Source organism: Ochotona princeps, chromosome Y, assembly GCF_030435755.1.
Source record: "Ochotona princeps isolate mOchPri1 chromosome Y, mOchPri1.hap1, whole genome shotgun sequence".
Classification (NCBI taxonomy): Eukaryota; Metazoa; Chordata; class Mammalia; order Lagomorpha; family Ochotonidae; genus Ochotona; species Ochotona princeps.
Window position 1 is genome coordinate 343,041 of NC_080866.1, and position 17,773 is coordinate 360,813.

The following is a 17,773-nucleotide window of genomic DNA, read 5'->3' on the forward strand; positions in this document are numbered from 1 at the left end:
ATGCCAGAACAGGTGCTCCCCCCTTTTTTTAAGAGATATGTTTGGAGCAGATGCCAACACACTAGCAGATTGGTTCTGGAGACTTAGGTGTAAGTATGCATGGTCCCTGAACGGGGGAGGATGGCTTGGCACACTATCAGAGGATCGTGCATGGGAGATTATGAATTGCTTAGTGAAGGGGTTCTGGGAGTGTATGGGAAGGAGGACTGCTGAGGGAGAATGTGACAGGTGAAGAGTGACTTCTGGGGGACTTATACCAAAAAGTTACCACACTTGCAGGCAAGTGAGGGGATTTTGATCAGATTGTTTGGTAGAGCAAAAGTGGAAGACCTTTCAAGGCCAAACCAATATACCTGCCCATGTGGGAGACTGAGCTGGCTTGCTAGTATCAACAATGTTTACTGGTTCATGTGGATACCAAAGCTGGGGGCCTGCCAGGTAGGGCTCAAACATAGAACCAGTCATTCAGTGTTGGGGCAGGAGGTGGGCCACCTCAGGCTGGCCCATGATACTAACTAGATGCAAAAGAACTGGGAGCAGAATCTGTGGGGAATTTGTGGGTTCACTTTAGTGGAACTCCCAAAACAGCTACTTTACCTGAGGGCTGTGAGGGGTGATGGGCTGAGTTAAGTTTGATCATGGAACTCACCAACACTCATGAATATTCTGGGGTTGGGAACAGGCTGGGTTAGTACAAAGGAACCCAAGAACTCGATGTGAGACAGGTCAGGCAGGCCTGCTTTACTTGTCCTCAGTTGTGTGGCTTGGCTTGGGAGTGGGGTGGATGGGGACAGGGCAGAACTAGGCCAAATCAGGCACACTGGCATGCACAGGAGCCAGGATGGGGTGTAGGCTATGCCAGGTGAGGCTAGGTTATCACACCTATCAATCTGCATAAAAGTTAGAGATTGGGACAGGCTGGGCAGGGCTAGGCTGCAGTACCCACCAGTGAGCTGGGATGGGGGTCTGGCTGAACCAACTCAGGCTGCAGCTTCTGATGGAAAAGCCAAGATATGTGATGAGATTATGCTGGTCTGGGTCAGAGCAACCACTGGCACAAGAAGATCTGTGGCTGGGATAGAGCCTTATTGGGGAGCTAAGCAGATGCCTCAACTAGGTTGGAGTTCCTATTGGTGAGTGTGACAGCCGGAAAAGGAACAGTGAAGTAGATTAGACATGGCTGCAGTATACCTTGGAATGGGTCAGGTCTGGATCTGGGAGTGTGCCTGCCTGGGCTGGGCTCCAGCACATGCTGGTGTTTCCAAGAGCCAGACTGGGTGTACGACAGGCTAGACTAGGTCTCTGCACCCATTGGAACATGTAAGAGCTGGGCCTGGGGATTGACCAGGCAGGGTTGGGATGTAGCACCCAACAATAAGAGCCAGAATGGGTGTGGACTGGTCTGTAGCTGCCAGGAAAGGAGGTGGGTCAAGTCAGGGAGAGTAAAAAATCCACTGGTATGCACGAGATCTGCCACTGTCAGGACCTTGGGGAACTCCTTTGTAAGGATGCAGACCCTACAGGTAAGCACAAGAACCAAGGCTGAGAGCAGCGCAGACCAGGCAGTATCCTCTTATATACATGTGGCTCAGGTCTAGAAGCAGACCAGCTGGGCAAATTCAAAGCACCACTAGCAGATACAAGAACCATGATGATGGGTTAAAGATAGGTTGGATTAAGCCACAACATCAGCCAATGCACACTGGAACCTGGGGCAGTCCAGGCTGTAGTACCTACCAGCATAAGCTAGAACTGGCTCAGGTTGGGATGAGCCAAGGTGCAGCACCTGCTGGTAAATGCTGAGTTGAGATGGGCCAACCCAGACTGTGCTGCAGCATCCACAGTTACATATAATGTTAGGCAGGAGGGCCTGGTGTGGTAGCCTTGTGGCTAAAGTCCTCACCTTGCACATGTTAGGATTCCATATGGGTGCCAGTTCTAATTCTTGCGGCCCTGCTTCCCATGCAGCTCCCTGCTTGTGGCCTGGGAAAGCAGTCAAGGACAGTACAAAGCCTTGGGACCCTGCACCCGTGTGGGAGACCTGGAGAAGGTTCCTGGTTCCTGGCTCCTGGCTTTGGATCAGCTCAGCTCTGACCATTGCGTTCACCTGGGGAGTGAATCAGTGGACGGAAGAGCTTTCTTTCTCCTCCCCCTCTGTGACTTTCCAATAGAGATAAATAAATCTTAAAAAAAAATAATAAGATTGGGTAAGGGTGAGACCGGTAGGGGACTGTAGGAGCTCCCTGATAGACCACTGTTCCCACTAGTGAGCATGAGAGTTGGGATGGGGCGGGGCAGACCAGGCTGGGCAGAACCATACAACCTGCTGACCCAGTTGTGAGAGCCAGGTTGGGCAAAATGACCACATCCATTTGTTCATGCATGGGTCAAAATCAATGCAAATTGGTCATGTTTTGCCACAGCATTGGCTAACAGGTCTGGGAACTGGGGACAAATATTGTCAGGCCAAACCTCTAAACTACCTGAAAAGTGGAAGAACTGGGGTTGAGAGTGGGCTTAGCAGGGAAACTGTGAGCAACCCTCTGAGGGGCTGCAGCTCTTATTGGCAGGTTGGCCTGGCTGGACAGGCAGTGGCACCCATCAGTATGAGTGTGGGCCGGATAGCGGGGTTGATAGAGCTAGTGATGTATATGAGAGCAAAATAGGATGTGGACTGTCTGCTGTACACACTGGCAAACACAAGAACTGAGGTTGGGGGTGGGCCAATTGGTGGTTATTGGGAGTCTACTATTGACTTACGCTATAGTTCCTGGTGGTGTGCCAACTGTGCTGGTGGGCAGTGTTGTGCTGGGCCACAGCATTCTCTGTGTTGTGTATGAGATGGGGTTGAGAATAGAACTGACGGGACAATCGCAACCACCAGTGTGTTTGCATGTTGGTCCTGGGAATGGATTGAGCCAGACCCTGCACTGGCTGGTACACACTGAAACCAGGTGTAGGGTCACCTTTGGTGAGGTTTCTTTGAGGACCTCGCCATCTTGAGGACTGGACTAAGGACTCCAACCATGGGCAAAATCAAAGGATCTGCGGTCTGACCATGGAGCACGTATGTTAAACCTGGTCTCTTGATTGTTGAAATCTGTACATTGGATGGCATGCCCATGGGCCCATGGGGCACTGGATGGCATGTCTAGAAGCACATGGGAGCAGAAGAACCAGTTCATTGATGCCTGTAGAGGATATCTAATACCATGGAGGGCAGAACATATTAGGCAGTTCTTGAGGTTATACTTTGACAGTGAGTATCCAGCCAATGGACCTTGGAAGGATTTCCTCAGCTTTGGAGCAATGAACTCAATAGCATGTCAGAAGTATCAAAACTGCTTAAGCAGTATTCTTGGAACAAGTTCCACATAGGGAACCCCAGGATGTTGTCAGGTGACCATAGACCATTCTCAGCAGCATAATTCCTCACCGCTTCTCTCCCCACACTCCCAGATACAAAAAGAAAAAAAAAAAAGGATCAGAAGCGGTTGTCTCATCTACTTTCCCCCATTCCTCAGAGGTCCACATGGGCATGCATCCTTCTTAAATATGTAAATATCACCAAACTAAATTTTTTTTAAAAAACAAAGATTCTCAGAATTGGAAGACACCACCTTCAACAATACTAAAATAATATAAAAGCTGGAGGAGGATCTGAATCAACCTAAAAAAAAAGTATTCAGGAATTATGGGACACAATCAACAGGCCAAAAATGAGTTGTGGGAGTCCCAGAAGGTGCAGTAAGAGAAGCTGGATCAAAGATGTGTTTAATGAAATAATAATTGAGAACTTCCCTAAAATGTTTAAACAACTGGGAAACTATAGGGCTGATCAAAAAAAATCCTTACCACAATACATCATAATCAAGTTCCCATTTTTTAAAACAAAGACACTTAAATCTGCACATTAAAAAACAATTAACTTATATAGGAACCCCAACCACTTCTACAGCAAACAAAAATTTAGACATTGCTTTTATTAGACCTGCCCTACAAATGCTAAAGCTGTCCTGCTGGCATAGAAAAGGATTAGCATCAACTATTATCAAAGACATGGAAATAATCACGATGCCCATCAAAAAAAGAATGGATAAAGAAAATATGGTACATCTACATTATGGAATACTACTCTGCCACTAAAAGGAACGAAATTCTATCATTTGCAACAAAATGATTCCAATTAAAGACCATTTTCCTTAGCGAAATAAGTCAATTCCAAAAGGACAAATATCATATATTCCCTCTAAGGACACTTTCATGAAAACCACAAGATCAACAGACATATAGGTAAATATTTATATAAATATACTCATCTAGAATAATTTGTGAAATAGAGACTATCAAATCCAGATGTGAATATACAATGCAGTATGCATCTCTACTTCTGAATAAAAGATGGACTCCCAATGAAACCATTAAATAAATCTTGACCATCGGACACTGGTCCTCCTGCTGTTATCCACACCTACAATATCATGATACACTTAAACAGCAGAAAGATGGAATTGTGACTATTGCTGAAGGACTAAATTTTGCACTAATACAGGGGAAAACAGTTGTAGGAGGAGGGCAATGGGAGACTGGAGGGGAAATCCCTGAATCTATTGGACTAGAACATGAAAAAATAAAATTTGAAAAAGAGGGAGAGTGGAAATATAATTAAAACTTCTGGATTACAAAAAAAAAAAGTCAGAGATCATCCAGAGCAACTGTTGGAAAGCAAAGAGAATTTTTTTTTTTTTTACTAAAAGCCCAGTTGTAGTATCTTCACTATGATAAATGTAATATAAAATAAAAACAAAATATAAAGAATTTGAATAGTATCAAGGATCCTTAATTTTCTCCACTCACAAGGCCATTTATTCACATTAGTTTTTTCTAAAATTTGTTCTAAGTTAATGTTTTTTTTTCCCCCAATGGTAAGCATAAAATAAAATAAAAATAACAAAATTACTTGTACCAAGAATCTTACCTGATATTTTGTGGTGCTTCACCAAATAAAGTACAAATTTCTCTTATTTGTTTCAGTGCAGGAATTGCCCACTTGTTATTTCTGCGAAGTTCTTCTATAAGACGATCTATCCACTGGATCTTTAATGTATCTCGATCCTTAGGATGGAAAAAATTGAAGTGGAAAAGCATTCAATATTATTTTTTTGCCTTAAAATTTAGATTTTTAAAGTACTGAAGATTCTAACCTCAGTTTAACAAAAATACAATGCAGTTGTACAGATTTGATATAATACTTCACTATTTTATGTTGAATATAAAACTCTAAAATTTTATAAAGCATTATTGTTTCATGGATACAGACACACTTAGAAAAATATACAAATATCTTCACTATAAGCACTTCTAAAAAAGTAAAATTTTGGAAACATCTGTCTCGATAAAATATTGTATAATAAGATTTAATAAAACACATCCCAACATTAGAATTTATATGTTTTATCTTTATATCTTTATATTTTCTAATTAGCACAAAAATAATGAAAATTAGAAGTAAACAACAGTAATGATGCATGTCAAAAACTAAAGAGAAATTTACAGAAAACTACAGTTACTAACTAAAACAATCAAGACCATTGAGAGAGTAACTTTACATTAGCTACTCTCAAGGGTTCAGTTCCTTCAATCTCCTAAATAAAAAGACAAATTCAAAATTCTGTCAGATTTGGGAACATGTTTTTACTTGAGTGATTGAATTTTTATACACAAGAACTATATTTGTCTCACACAGATTTGTTAGGACATTTTGACAAACTTAAGCAAAGCAAATCTTTAGTGAATTTCATCAAAATTGTGGACATTCTTTACAGGCCAAAAAGCTGTTTTAACAATTATACATAATATAGAGTATTCATTATTACACAAGGTTTCACTGTAAAAACAGTGATTTTTTTCTGTACCTACAGTGTTGTTTTCATATAATTTGCTGAGAAAAGTCACAAATATGCAACTACTACATTGAATAATATTTACGTTTCGGATTGTTTAGAAATATTTGTTTATGAAACTTAAAATTAGCAATGGTTCTTAAATTCTTTAAGGTTAACAGTGTTAGACCTATTAGTTTTTCACTAATCAAATGAGGGTTCCATTTCAAAAAGACAAATCTCAGCTCTTACACATTAACATATGCCAAGTGATAAAAAAACAGAAATTGAGCATTTATAACAGGTACAGTTTTAATTTTCCTTAAGACTTCCCCATTTAATAAAAAAACATTTGAACTTAAAACTCTTATAATCATTTCAGATGCTAAACAAAAAGTTGCACAATAATCAGAATAATATTATAGCTATATGATTCACATGAAGCCAGTGAAGTTTATTTTCTCTCATTACATACAAAAATCACAAGTATTATTTATTATTGAAATTAAAGGATTCTCCTTTCCCTTATTGTATCTGGACAGGACAATAATTATAATAAATTTCCTAGTATGTTCTTCAAAATAAAAAAAATTGGCTAAGATCAGAGTCCACAGAATATGGATGGCTACTCTTCGAAATTTTTCTCTATGTTAATGTTCTATTTATCTAATTTTTATTAAGCTAACAATTGACAGTTTTTTATAAAAATCAGTTCAGTAAATTCTTTGAAACATCACAATTTATAAGATTTTCAAAATCTAAAAGCGTTATTTTGAGCTTGTTTCAGTAAACTAAGGTTGAACTATCTCATGGTAATCATGGCAAACCAATCCGTTAACTGATATAAGCTTAAAGTTGAAAATAAAATCAGCAAAAAGAGATGACATTCATTTAAATGCACAGAAAATCTGAATACCCCAAAATCACTATTGGTTTAACTATAACACAGTTTGCAGTTTTACTTACAACTTTTTATTTCAAAGGATGCAAAGTGATTTCAAGGAATGCAAAATGCAAAGTGAAATATAACTAAACCTTGCTAAAACTACAGCTAAAAAGACATATGACAAAAATAAATAAATTTCTCAAAATCACTTGAAAAACAACAATGTATAAACTTCAACCTTCGGTCACTTAAACTATGCTGATTATGAAAGGGAAAAGAAACAAATTGGTCAAAGAAACAACCCCATACCTGGGAACAACTATAATCTAGCATTTTTACGTGGGCATTGAGAGCTAGGTCCATGATGTCTACAGGTACATCATCACTGTGTGCCAGATTCCAAAGAAGGTTTAATACTTTATGTGCCATCACACCATCTTTATCATCTTCTGCGAGACGACATATCAGTTCAAGTAGCTTTTCACGCTGTTTATTGCTTGCACTTGTCCAACTTGCCTACAAAATTTTTTAGTTAATGTAAATCTTGCATTAATTATGCCTTTGCATACACATATACATGCATTGCTGCTAATGTAGAACCAGAGGAAGTATAGAACTCAGAACTTTCCCTACTTTTCATCAGTTAAAGACTACTATATATTATGGAAATATGGATTACACAAAGAAGTGGAATTTTCTTCTTACAAAACAGCAATCAGAGATGCCTGTATCTTGCTCTGAAAGGTGGGTCAAGAGCATTGTTTTCCCTTGCCAACCATAAGTTAAAATATAATAATATTAATTTCTGCAGTGTTCTTAACATGTTAAAACCTTTAGGTTTCAATGAATAATTACTTGACATGGCAACATTAAAAAAAAATCTTCAAAAAAATAATTTTTTATCTTAAAACCAGAAGATGTTACCATAAAATCTTTGAAGCAGGAATACAAGCCTTTAACTATCAGAAAAAAATTCAACATAATGTGAAACTTCTCCTTCTCTTGGGATATGAAACTTCATGATTAACTCAGGAGAATGAAAATAAAAACAGAATAAAACACAAACACAAATAGCAACTCTAAGCCAATCATTACATAACTATAGTTGTTTTAACTATAATGGTTAAAAGGCAAAAACTCATAATGAGTATTTAGTAAATACAAGAAAAAAGAAACATGACGGACATAACAATCCAAAAATCATAGGAATCTGATGTGCAAACGTGTTAAATGTAAGGCACAAACACAATTCATCTGTGAAATAAATAAAATGAGACAGTATCAAGCAGTATCTATCACTTTCAAAAATGATAGGATGAATGAAACAGAATATAGAATTCAACAACATCAACCAACACAATTTTGCTGGTATTCACAGGAACTCCATTTAACTATTGCAGCACAGTTTCTTCTCAAAATGGCAAGAAAATATGGGAAAATACTCATGTACATATCATTCATTGTAAAATATCAAAGCCTATTGAATAGGATTCAAGTACAAAAGCAGCAACCAAGAAAATTCTCTAGAATGACTTACTGAAGTCTTAATTACATGTTGAAGTATCTTAGAAGAAAATAAATTAACTGCAACCAGCAGTGCAGCACAACATGTTAAGCTTCCACCTATATGGTGCAGGCATTTTATTTGGTTGCTCTGCTTGCAGATGACTGTGGGAGAGCTGCAGAAAAAACCTAGTACTTGGGGTTCTATAAATCAGGGTTGGAAATCCAAAGTTCCTGGCTTCAGTCGAGACCATTTTGGACCATTGAAATTATTTGGGAATAACCAGTAGACAGAAGATCTGTTTTCCCTCCAACTCTGCTTTTCAAGCAAATAAATCAATCTGTGAAAAATGCAACAACTGAAGGTTTTTCTTATACAATAAAAATGAAAATAAATATTGACATGAACATACATAATACATAAGCAGCAGAGTGACAGAAGTGAAATGTAGTCAAGAAAAGGCAAATGTTCAAGTACTTGAAGCTGTACTACAGGAACTCAAAAAAATGTGAAATAATTCTGAAGCAAGCAGAAGAACTACAAAGACAGAACTGAAAAAAGAATACCATAGAAAAAATTAATAAAGTGAAAATTGTGGTTTTTTGAAAGGATAAATAATCAGAAAAACTCTTAGCAAAACAAACTTTTTTTTTTAAGATTTTATTATTATTGGAAAGCCGGATATACAGAGAGGAGGAGAGACAGAGAGGAAGATCTTCCGTCCGATGATTCACTCCACAAGTGAGCCGCAACGGGCCGGTGCTGAGCCCATCCGAAGCCGGGACCAGGAACTTCTTCCAGGTGCTGAGCCCATCCGAAGCCGGGACCAGGAACCTCTTCCGGGTCTCCCACACGGGTGCAGGGTCCCAATGCATTGGGCCGTCCTCGACTGCTTTCCCAGGCCACAAGCAGGGAGCTGGATGGGAAGTGGAGCTGCCGGGATTAGAACCGGCGCCCATATGGGATCCCGGGGCATTCAAGGCGAGGACTTTAGTCGCTAGGCCACACCGCCGGGCCCAGCAAAACAAACTTTGCACAAGTAAACAGAAAACAGAGGTTACTGAAGTTATTATTTTATTATTATTAGTTATTGTTGTTTCATAGTTGTTGCTATATGCTTCAGATATCAATGAGAACAGGAAATACTAAAAATAAACATAATTTAATATTCCATGATCAAATGAGTCATATTTTTTTTAAAAGAAAGTTTTATTTCAGAATTTTTCATTTCTGCACACATACAATACAGGACACACTCATCAAATGAGTCATATTCTTTGACAAAAAATTTTTCTAAGTCACACTTAGAAAACTTGAGGAGTCATTTTAAAGGAAACTGAATTCATAGATTGGCTTTAGGGAAAAAAGTAACTTCATAAAGAATCACCACCAATTGTGTGTACCTTTTTTTACTTCTTCTTCTTCTTATTATTATTATGATTTTATGATACAGTTCCATGGGCCCTGGGATTTCCCTTTTCTCTCTTCTCAAGTACCCTCCCTTTGTCCATTGAGTTCCCTTACATTACTACCATAGTATACTTCTTCATACAGTCCTGTGTCCATCATTGCGGGCATGGACACTGGCAGAGAGTCCAGCATCCTATTGTCAAGATATAGTGAACAGTTTCATTGTAAGTCCATCTTTGTCTGGAAGTAGAGATGCATAGCACATTGTATCCTCACATCCTGATGTGACAGTCTCCATTACACAGTTACTATATATTCCCTCAAATGAATATAAAAGTACACAATATAAAATCAAAAGAGAAAAACTGAAATTTACAATACACTTTTGATCCTTAACAAACCTAATGATATTAGTTTTTTATATACGGGGATTCACATTTTTATTTGGTTTTGGTGGGCGCCATTTCTCTTCTCTGTCAAGAGAACATCTTTAGGTATTCTTTGTAGGGCAGGTTTAGGAGAGGCATATTCTTTTAGCTTTTCTTGAATGTGGAAGAATTTTATTTTATTTTCAAAGAAAAGGAAAGCTTCGCTGGGTATATTATCCTGGCCTGACAATGTTTTGCTTTAAGAATCTGGAATATGTCATGCCATTCTCTTCTGGCCTGTAGCGTTTTCTGTGAGAGGTCTCCTGTGAGCCTAACCAGCATTCCTCTTACGTCAACTGATTTTTTTTCACATGCACATTTAAGGATCTTTTTCTTATGTTGGATTGAAGAAAGCTAGATTATCATGCATCATGGTGAAGATAGTTTTTGGTCAACCCTATTGTTCTGTGTCCCTCCTGGGTGCTGTTTCCCAATTCTTTCTCCACATTAGGAAAAATTTCCTTTCTTGTTTCATTAAACACATTTCTAAACCAGGCTTCTCTTGTTGCAATTTCTGGAACTCCCATGGCTCTTACAATTGGCCTTTTAATAGTGTCTCTTCATTCATGAATGCTCTTTTTTTTTTTTTTTTTTTTTTTTTTAGTTTAACCCAGCTCTGCTTCCAGCTTTTTGTTTGTTTCCCCCTGGTGACAGGAAATAGATCCTAATTTTGACATTCTTTGTTGTACCTCCTTCATTCTATTTTGGAGACTCTCCACTGTACTTTCAATTTGCTCTACTATACTCTTAATTTCTGATATATCAGCCTTCGTCTGACTCATTTCCTGTGTGACATATTCCTTAAATTCCTTGAATGCCTGCTTTACATGCTTCTAGTTGTTGATAATGAGCTTTACAATACGTGTTTTGAATTTTGTATCCCTCCCTCATTTTCTCAATGTCTTCCTCGGTCAATTCTGAGGTTGGCAATTTTTCCTAAACCTTTGGAATTATTTCCAGTTTTGCCTTTGTAATAATACTGTTGGACATTTACTCTAATAGACATACCTGTGAGCTTCTCCAAAATACCCATTTTTAACAGAAATAATTTATTTGAATGACTGAGACAGAAACAGAGATCTTCTATATGATTACTAATTTTTGAAGCACCCACTACACCATATTAAACAAGAAACTATCCAGGTCTCCTAAAATTCTTGGGTCTAGGAACCTATATTTGAAGATTGAATATCAATAGGTTGATTAACATGTTTAGTGTCAACCAAATACAGTTTATTTGCACAAAATACATAAAACCATGATTTTAAACAAGAATTTTGACACTAATACCAGAAGTTTTTGAAATAACTTCATATTCTTGAATCACAAATTTTCTATCCACATTAGAGACCTTTACCATTGATTCACAGGCTTCTGACTTATTTCCAGTTTATGATTTATATGAATAACCTAGCAAAAAGTGCCAAGCATGTATCACAATAAAATCAAGACAATATAATACCAGTAATACAGAGTATTAACAAAACCAACCAATCAACAAACAGGCAAGTTACCCTGCTGTTCTGATGAGATTATAAGAAACATGATTGATTTAAATGAGACTCATTTAATACTTTTAAAATGAACAAACAACCTGTAATTCCAGCTATTACCTTAAAGCAATCAAAAAGATGATCCATTTGTTCAGAAGAAAAATCCCAAGCCAATTTTGCCAGCAAATCATGCACATTCTTCACAATGGCTTCATGTTTCCCTGCCTATTAATAATAACAAAAAAAAAAAATCATAGCATACTTAACTTTTAATAAGAGGAATGAAGTAGTTCATGTTATTTTCCATTAATTAAAGTTTCTATCATCTGAACCTGAATTCCAAATTTTTTTTTATTTATTTGAAAACCAGAGAGAGAATGATAATAATTTTTGAGACTCTCATTCAGTCTGCTGGCTCATTTTCCAAATGCCCGCAATAGGCTAAAACCAGAAATCTGGAACTTACTCTGGTCAGTATGTGGGTTTCAGAAACTCAACTCTAACTCATCAAGTTAGATGATTACAGGCTGATTGCTATTATTGCCTCTTGGAATAACTATCAGCAAGAAGCTGAATTGCAAGCAGAGTTGAAACTTGAACCTTGACACAATACAGGATGTGAGCATGCCAGTGATATTTAAATCACTAACTGCCAATTTAAATATTTTAATGTTTCAGAACTGATACATAAAACCTGACAATTCCACTTTTTTTTGTATAGCAATTTCAGGGAATTAATTTGAAAATGAAGCATTCAATATTCACCATTAACATTAAAATAGAAATAATTAAAACATGTCAATGAAGACAATATTGAATACTTTATTTTTAAGATTTATTTATTTTTACCGGAAAGGCAGATATGTAGAGAGGAGGAGAGACAAAGAGGAAGATCTTCTGTCCAATGATTCACTCCCCAAGTGACCACAACAGCTGGAGCTGAGCCGATCTGAAGCCAGGAGCCAGGTCTCCAACACGGGTGCAGGGTCCCAAGGCTTTGGGCCGTCCTCGACTGCTTTCCCAGGCCACAGGCAGGGAGCTGGATGGGAAGCAGGGGTAGCTAGAATCAGCGCCCAGCCATATGGGATCCTGGCACGTTTAAGGTCAGGCTATTGCAACATTCCCTGGTGTTCTTTAAAAAAAAATGAAAATACACGCTAGCTATTTCTATTAACAATACTTCTCGATTGGATAAGAAAGCTATGGTTCATCTACTCCATGGAATACTACTCAGCTATTAAAAAAACAAAATGCAGTTCTTTGTGGCCAAATGGGCCAAACTGGAAACCATAATGCTAAGGAAAATGAGCCAATCCTAAAAGGTTAAATACCACATGTTTGCCTTAATTTAAGATGATATGCTGTTATGTATAACATGTTATGTTTTGAATGTTATATGCTGTGTATAAACTAAAATTGAAATGTAAGTGAGGTGGTCACAGAAGGTGGCTGGGAACTCGCATTTACTTTTAACATATTGGTTACTCATTACTATGTCAATTAATTCCATAATGATGTAAATTTTTGCTGATGGTATGTTGAAGCTTTTAATTGATTGGGATGATACTCTGCTGGCTCTGTCTTCAGACCAGAGAGGGTATACCTAAGAAGCCGTTGAACTTGACTAGACAATAAGATGCTGGACTCTATGTTTGGTATATGGTTGCAATGGGGGAATCTCAACTGAACTTGAGCTGTGGTTATGCAACAAGGTGGAGGAATCCACCATGGTGGGAGGGTTTGGGGAGGGATGGGGAGAACCCAAGTACCTATGAAACTGTGTCACATAATACAATGTAATTAATGAATTAAAAAAATACTTCTCAAGGAATGCAAGAATAGCAATCTGCATTCAGATCATATAAGAAATCATGCACTAATACTTCCCCAACTACTAATTTTGGTTAAAACATAGAATGATTCCTTATCAGGATGCTCTTTAAGTGCTGGTTATCCCATTTCTGATTCAGCTGCCTGCTAATATATCTAGAAAAGTTGTAGAATGTTGGTCCTTGCCATCAGTGTAGGAAACCAGGATGTAATTTCTGGCTCCTAGGTTTGTTGTGAAACTATTCAGCAATGGCAGCCATTTGGAGAGTGAACCAGTAGATGCAACAATGCTATGTTTCTCCTTTTGTGTTTGTCAAAATACTTTTCAAACAGATCAGAAATATGTAAGTTCTTTTATCTGAATGAAAGTTCTTTTTTCAAAAAAGGCAAGATAATAGGTTAATTCTTGTGGAACACTTCCCCATTTCATAGGAAGATTTCTAACTATGGATAGGATGCTAAAAATAATAACCTCTCTGTTTTCTTTTTCCAGTTTGCAAAGTAAAGGGAAAAAAGGGTTAATGGCTCCTGCCATGTGGCAGGAGGTCTGCATTCAAGGAAGGATAAAATAATCTCTTTAAATATATTATTTTACAACAGAAATTTATGTTAAATTGCTTCATACTTTTCTAAACTTCAGTGTATAGACATGAAGGGCTGGCACTGAGCCACAGAGGGTGAAACTATTGCCTGCAAAGCCAACAAATTAGCAGAACTCCTAGCTGCTCTACTTCTGATCCAGCTCCGTGCTTATGTGCCTGGGAAAGCAGTGGAAGATGCCTAAATATATGGACTACTGTACCCATTTGAGAGACTTCTATGAAGCTCCAGACTTCTAGTTTCACTCTGACCTTTTCCTGGCTGCTGCAGGGTTTTCTGGGAGTGAGCCAACAGATGGAAGATTCTCTCTTTACAATAAATAAAATAAAATTTTAAAATGATGGAATATTTAATGTTTATATTAAATATTCATAACAGGAAACGGTATCAGGCATAGCACTTTAGACTACAATTATGATGTTCACATACTTTACTGGAGTGCTTCTGTCACTCCCTCCCTTACTCTATTTTTGCCTCCTAAATAAACAAAAAAGAAAAAAAAATTCTTGGGCCTGGGGCGATAGCATAGTGGTTAAAGTCCTCGCCTTGAACGTGCCAGGATCCCATATGTGCACTGATTTTAACACCTACAGCCCCGCTTCCCATCCAGCTCCCTGCTTGTGGCCTGGGAAAGCAGTCGAGGATGGCCCAAAGCCTTGGGACCCTGCACCTGTGTGGGAGACCTGGAGGAAGTTCCTGGCTCCTGGTTTCAGATTGGCTCAGCTCCAGACATTGCAGGAGCTTGGGGAGTGAACCATCAGACAAAACAACTTTCTCCTTTTCTCTACTCCTCTCTGTATACCTGACTTTGCAATAAAAATACATAAATAGTTAAAAAAAATCTTGAAGATGTATTTGTACAAGACTTTACATAGAAAAGCAGTCAATAGAAACTCTCATGCTTCAAGATTGTCAATGTTTCAAAAAAATCAGAGCAATTATTTACAAATGACTAGGTCTAAAGCCAAGAGAGGAGCCAAACACCACTTTGATTTCCATTGTGGTTGGCAGGAACATCACATTTAAGATATTATTACTGCATTATACAAGCTGGATTAGTACGAAGCTTAAGAATGGTGCTGAAGAAAGCAATGAGGATCAGAAAGCAATGAGGATTAGAGCAGCTGGGACACAAACTGACAGCCAGATGGGATGCAAGAGCCACAGACACAGGATTAATCCATTTCTCCGTGAGAAAGGAGGAAGAATTCTCAACTTTAACTGGTACAATGGATTAATCCTGTGTCTGTGGCTCTGGCATCCCATCTGGCTGTCAGTTTGTGTCCCAGCTGCTCTAATTTTATTTTATTTTTTTTAAAAGATTTATTCAGTTTATTACAAAGTCAGATATACAGACAGGAGGAGAGACAGAGAGGAAGATCTTCCATCCGATGATTCACTCCCCAAGTGACCACAACGGGCCGGTGCGCGCCGATCCTAAGCCGGGAACCTGGAACCTCTTCTGGGTCTCCCACGCGGGTGCAGTGTCCCAAGGCTTTGGGCCGTCCTCCACTGCTTTCCCAGGCCACAAGCAGGGAGCTGGGTGGGAAGTGGAGCTGCCGGGATTAGAACCGGCGCCCATATGGGATCCCGGGGCTTTCAAGGCGAGGACTTTAGCCGCTAGGCCACGCCGCCGGGCCCTGGTGCTCTAATTTTTATGGATCTCTCTGTAGCACTAAAGGATGCCCAAATTTTTGGTCTCTTGCACCAATGTGGAAGATCTGGAAGAAGCTACTAGCTCCAAGCTTTTGATCAATTCGTCCCAGACTACTGCAGCCTTCTGGGAAGTAAAGATCTTTCTCTCTCTGCAAAATCTGACTTTCAAATAATAACAAATCCTAAGAAAAAAAAGGAACCAGAAGAAATCTGTTAATAGTTTAATATTATAAAAAAGTTGCCATTTTAAATATTTTACCTGTGCTGCCCAGATATTATTAAGATCCTGTAATGTAAGAGCTTTTTCTTTAAGCACAAAACGAAGAATCTTCTCCAATTTTTCCACATACTGTGGCTGATGAAGATTATCTTGTAAGACCACAGACAAAATATTGTTCTGCTGTATCCATTCCTAAAACAACAGAAAATATTTTACACTTTGTATTTCTAAGCAATATGAAAATCTAAAGGTTCAAACTTTATATATATTCACAATAATACACTAAAATACTAACTTTGTATTGTTTACAAGAAAGTTATTAAATACTTTAGATTAAATAATACTACACATAACTCAAATATGCACATACAACACACATCCACAGATGAACTAATCTACAGATAATCCACCAATGTGAACTCTGAAATATAGAATTACATAAAATCTATTTTATACACATAGGAAATGGATTAAAAAAGTGCTGTATATACTGACACAACATTGAGAATAAAAAGTGTTTACATAGAATTTACATACTAGTGTGTTACAAGCTACAGTAAAATTACCACAAAAATCTCACAGTAATGTAAAACAGCTTCACACTTTCATAATTCTTACACTTTACAGCTATTGAACACTTGTTTGCAATAAACAATAGTGAAAAAAATCATGTTTTCTGTTTGATATTTTATAACACACACAGATTGCATACAAAATTCTGACTCTAAATTCTGGGCCACAGACTGATTCTAATTAAACAGCCTTTTTTTTTTTAAAGATTTATTTATTTTTATTGAAAAGGCAAATACACAGATAAGAGGAAAGACAGAAAGGAAGATCTTCCTTCCGCTGGTTCACTTCCAAGCAAGCGGCTGCCACGGCTGGAGCTGAGCCAGTCTGAAGCCAGAAGCCTCTTCCGGGTCTCCCACGCAGGTGCAGTATCCCAAGGCTTTGGGTCACCATTCACTGCTTTCCCAGGCCCCAAGCAGGGAGCTGGATGGGAAGTGGAGCTGCCAGGACTAGAACCGGCGCCCATATGGGATCCCGGCGTATTCAAGGCTAGGACCTTAATCACTATGCTATCATGCCGGGCCCTAATTAAAGAACTTTTAAATCACATTCTAATCATTTGCATTACTGAACTAAAGATTTATTCATGGCAGAGAGAAACACATTTCTACATTATACTGACATGCAACATACAAAGAAAACCAGAATTTCATAAATGGTCTGTTTTTTCATTTCACAATGAATATATACACAAAACTGACAATCATATGTAATGTAAAAAAATAAATCCTAATCAAGAGCTTATGTTATTAATAATAATCTTATATGTAAACCCTAAACTAAATTGGGAAATGACCATCACCATAACTGATTAAGTAGAAACCATATTTGTTCAATTGTTTTAAAGATGATCTGTATCTGTTTCAATTTAATCAAACTTCAAGCAGCAAGAGAAGTATCAGAAACACCTTCTTCTGGCATTGATATTTTTACTTAAACAGTTATGTTGCTCTAACTACCAAACATTTATTTTTAGCATAAAGATGTTTTAGTATTACTAATCAGTTACATTGATTTGGCTTTAGTTTCTTTTGACTAAATCTAGCTTTCAATATACAAAATATAACAAGAATTAAAGCAAACTTACTGCCATTCGCTCAGCTGTTAGCCATTTTTCTTCCTTAGTATTACCATGTCGATGAGTACAGTAAGATGCATCAGATATTACCTTATTGATTTCATTTAGTGCATTCATTTTTCCACTAAAAGAAGAAATCTGTAACAATCTAAAAATAAAATCTGGAGTTAATACCATTATAATACTTCAAATATAGTAACAAAGTGAGAAACATCT

General features: G+C 37.8%; 1 protein-coding gene across 1 annotated transcript in view; it reads right to left on the minus strand.

The window, feature by feature from the left end:
• LOC131478683 (probable ubiquitin carboxyl-terminal hydrolase FAF-X) overlaps positions 1-17,773 on the minus strand; it is a 148,310-nt gene that overhangs the window by 81,364 nt on the left and 49,173 nt on the right. The window contains 5 exon segments of the mRNA XM_058659269.1: positions 4,979-5,115; positions 7,078-7,284; positions 11,724-11,828; positions 15,949-16,101; positions 17,567-17,705. Of these exon segments, the coding sequence (XP_058515252.1) occupies positions 4,979-5,115; positions 7,078-7,284; positions 11,724-11,828; positions 15,949-16,101; positions 17,567-17,705 (741 nt within the window).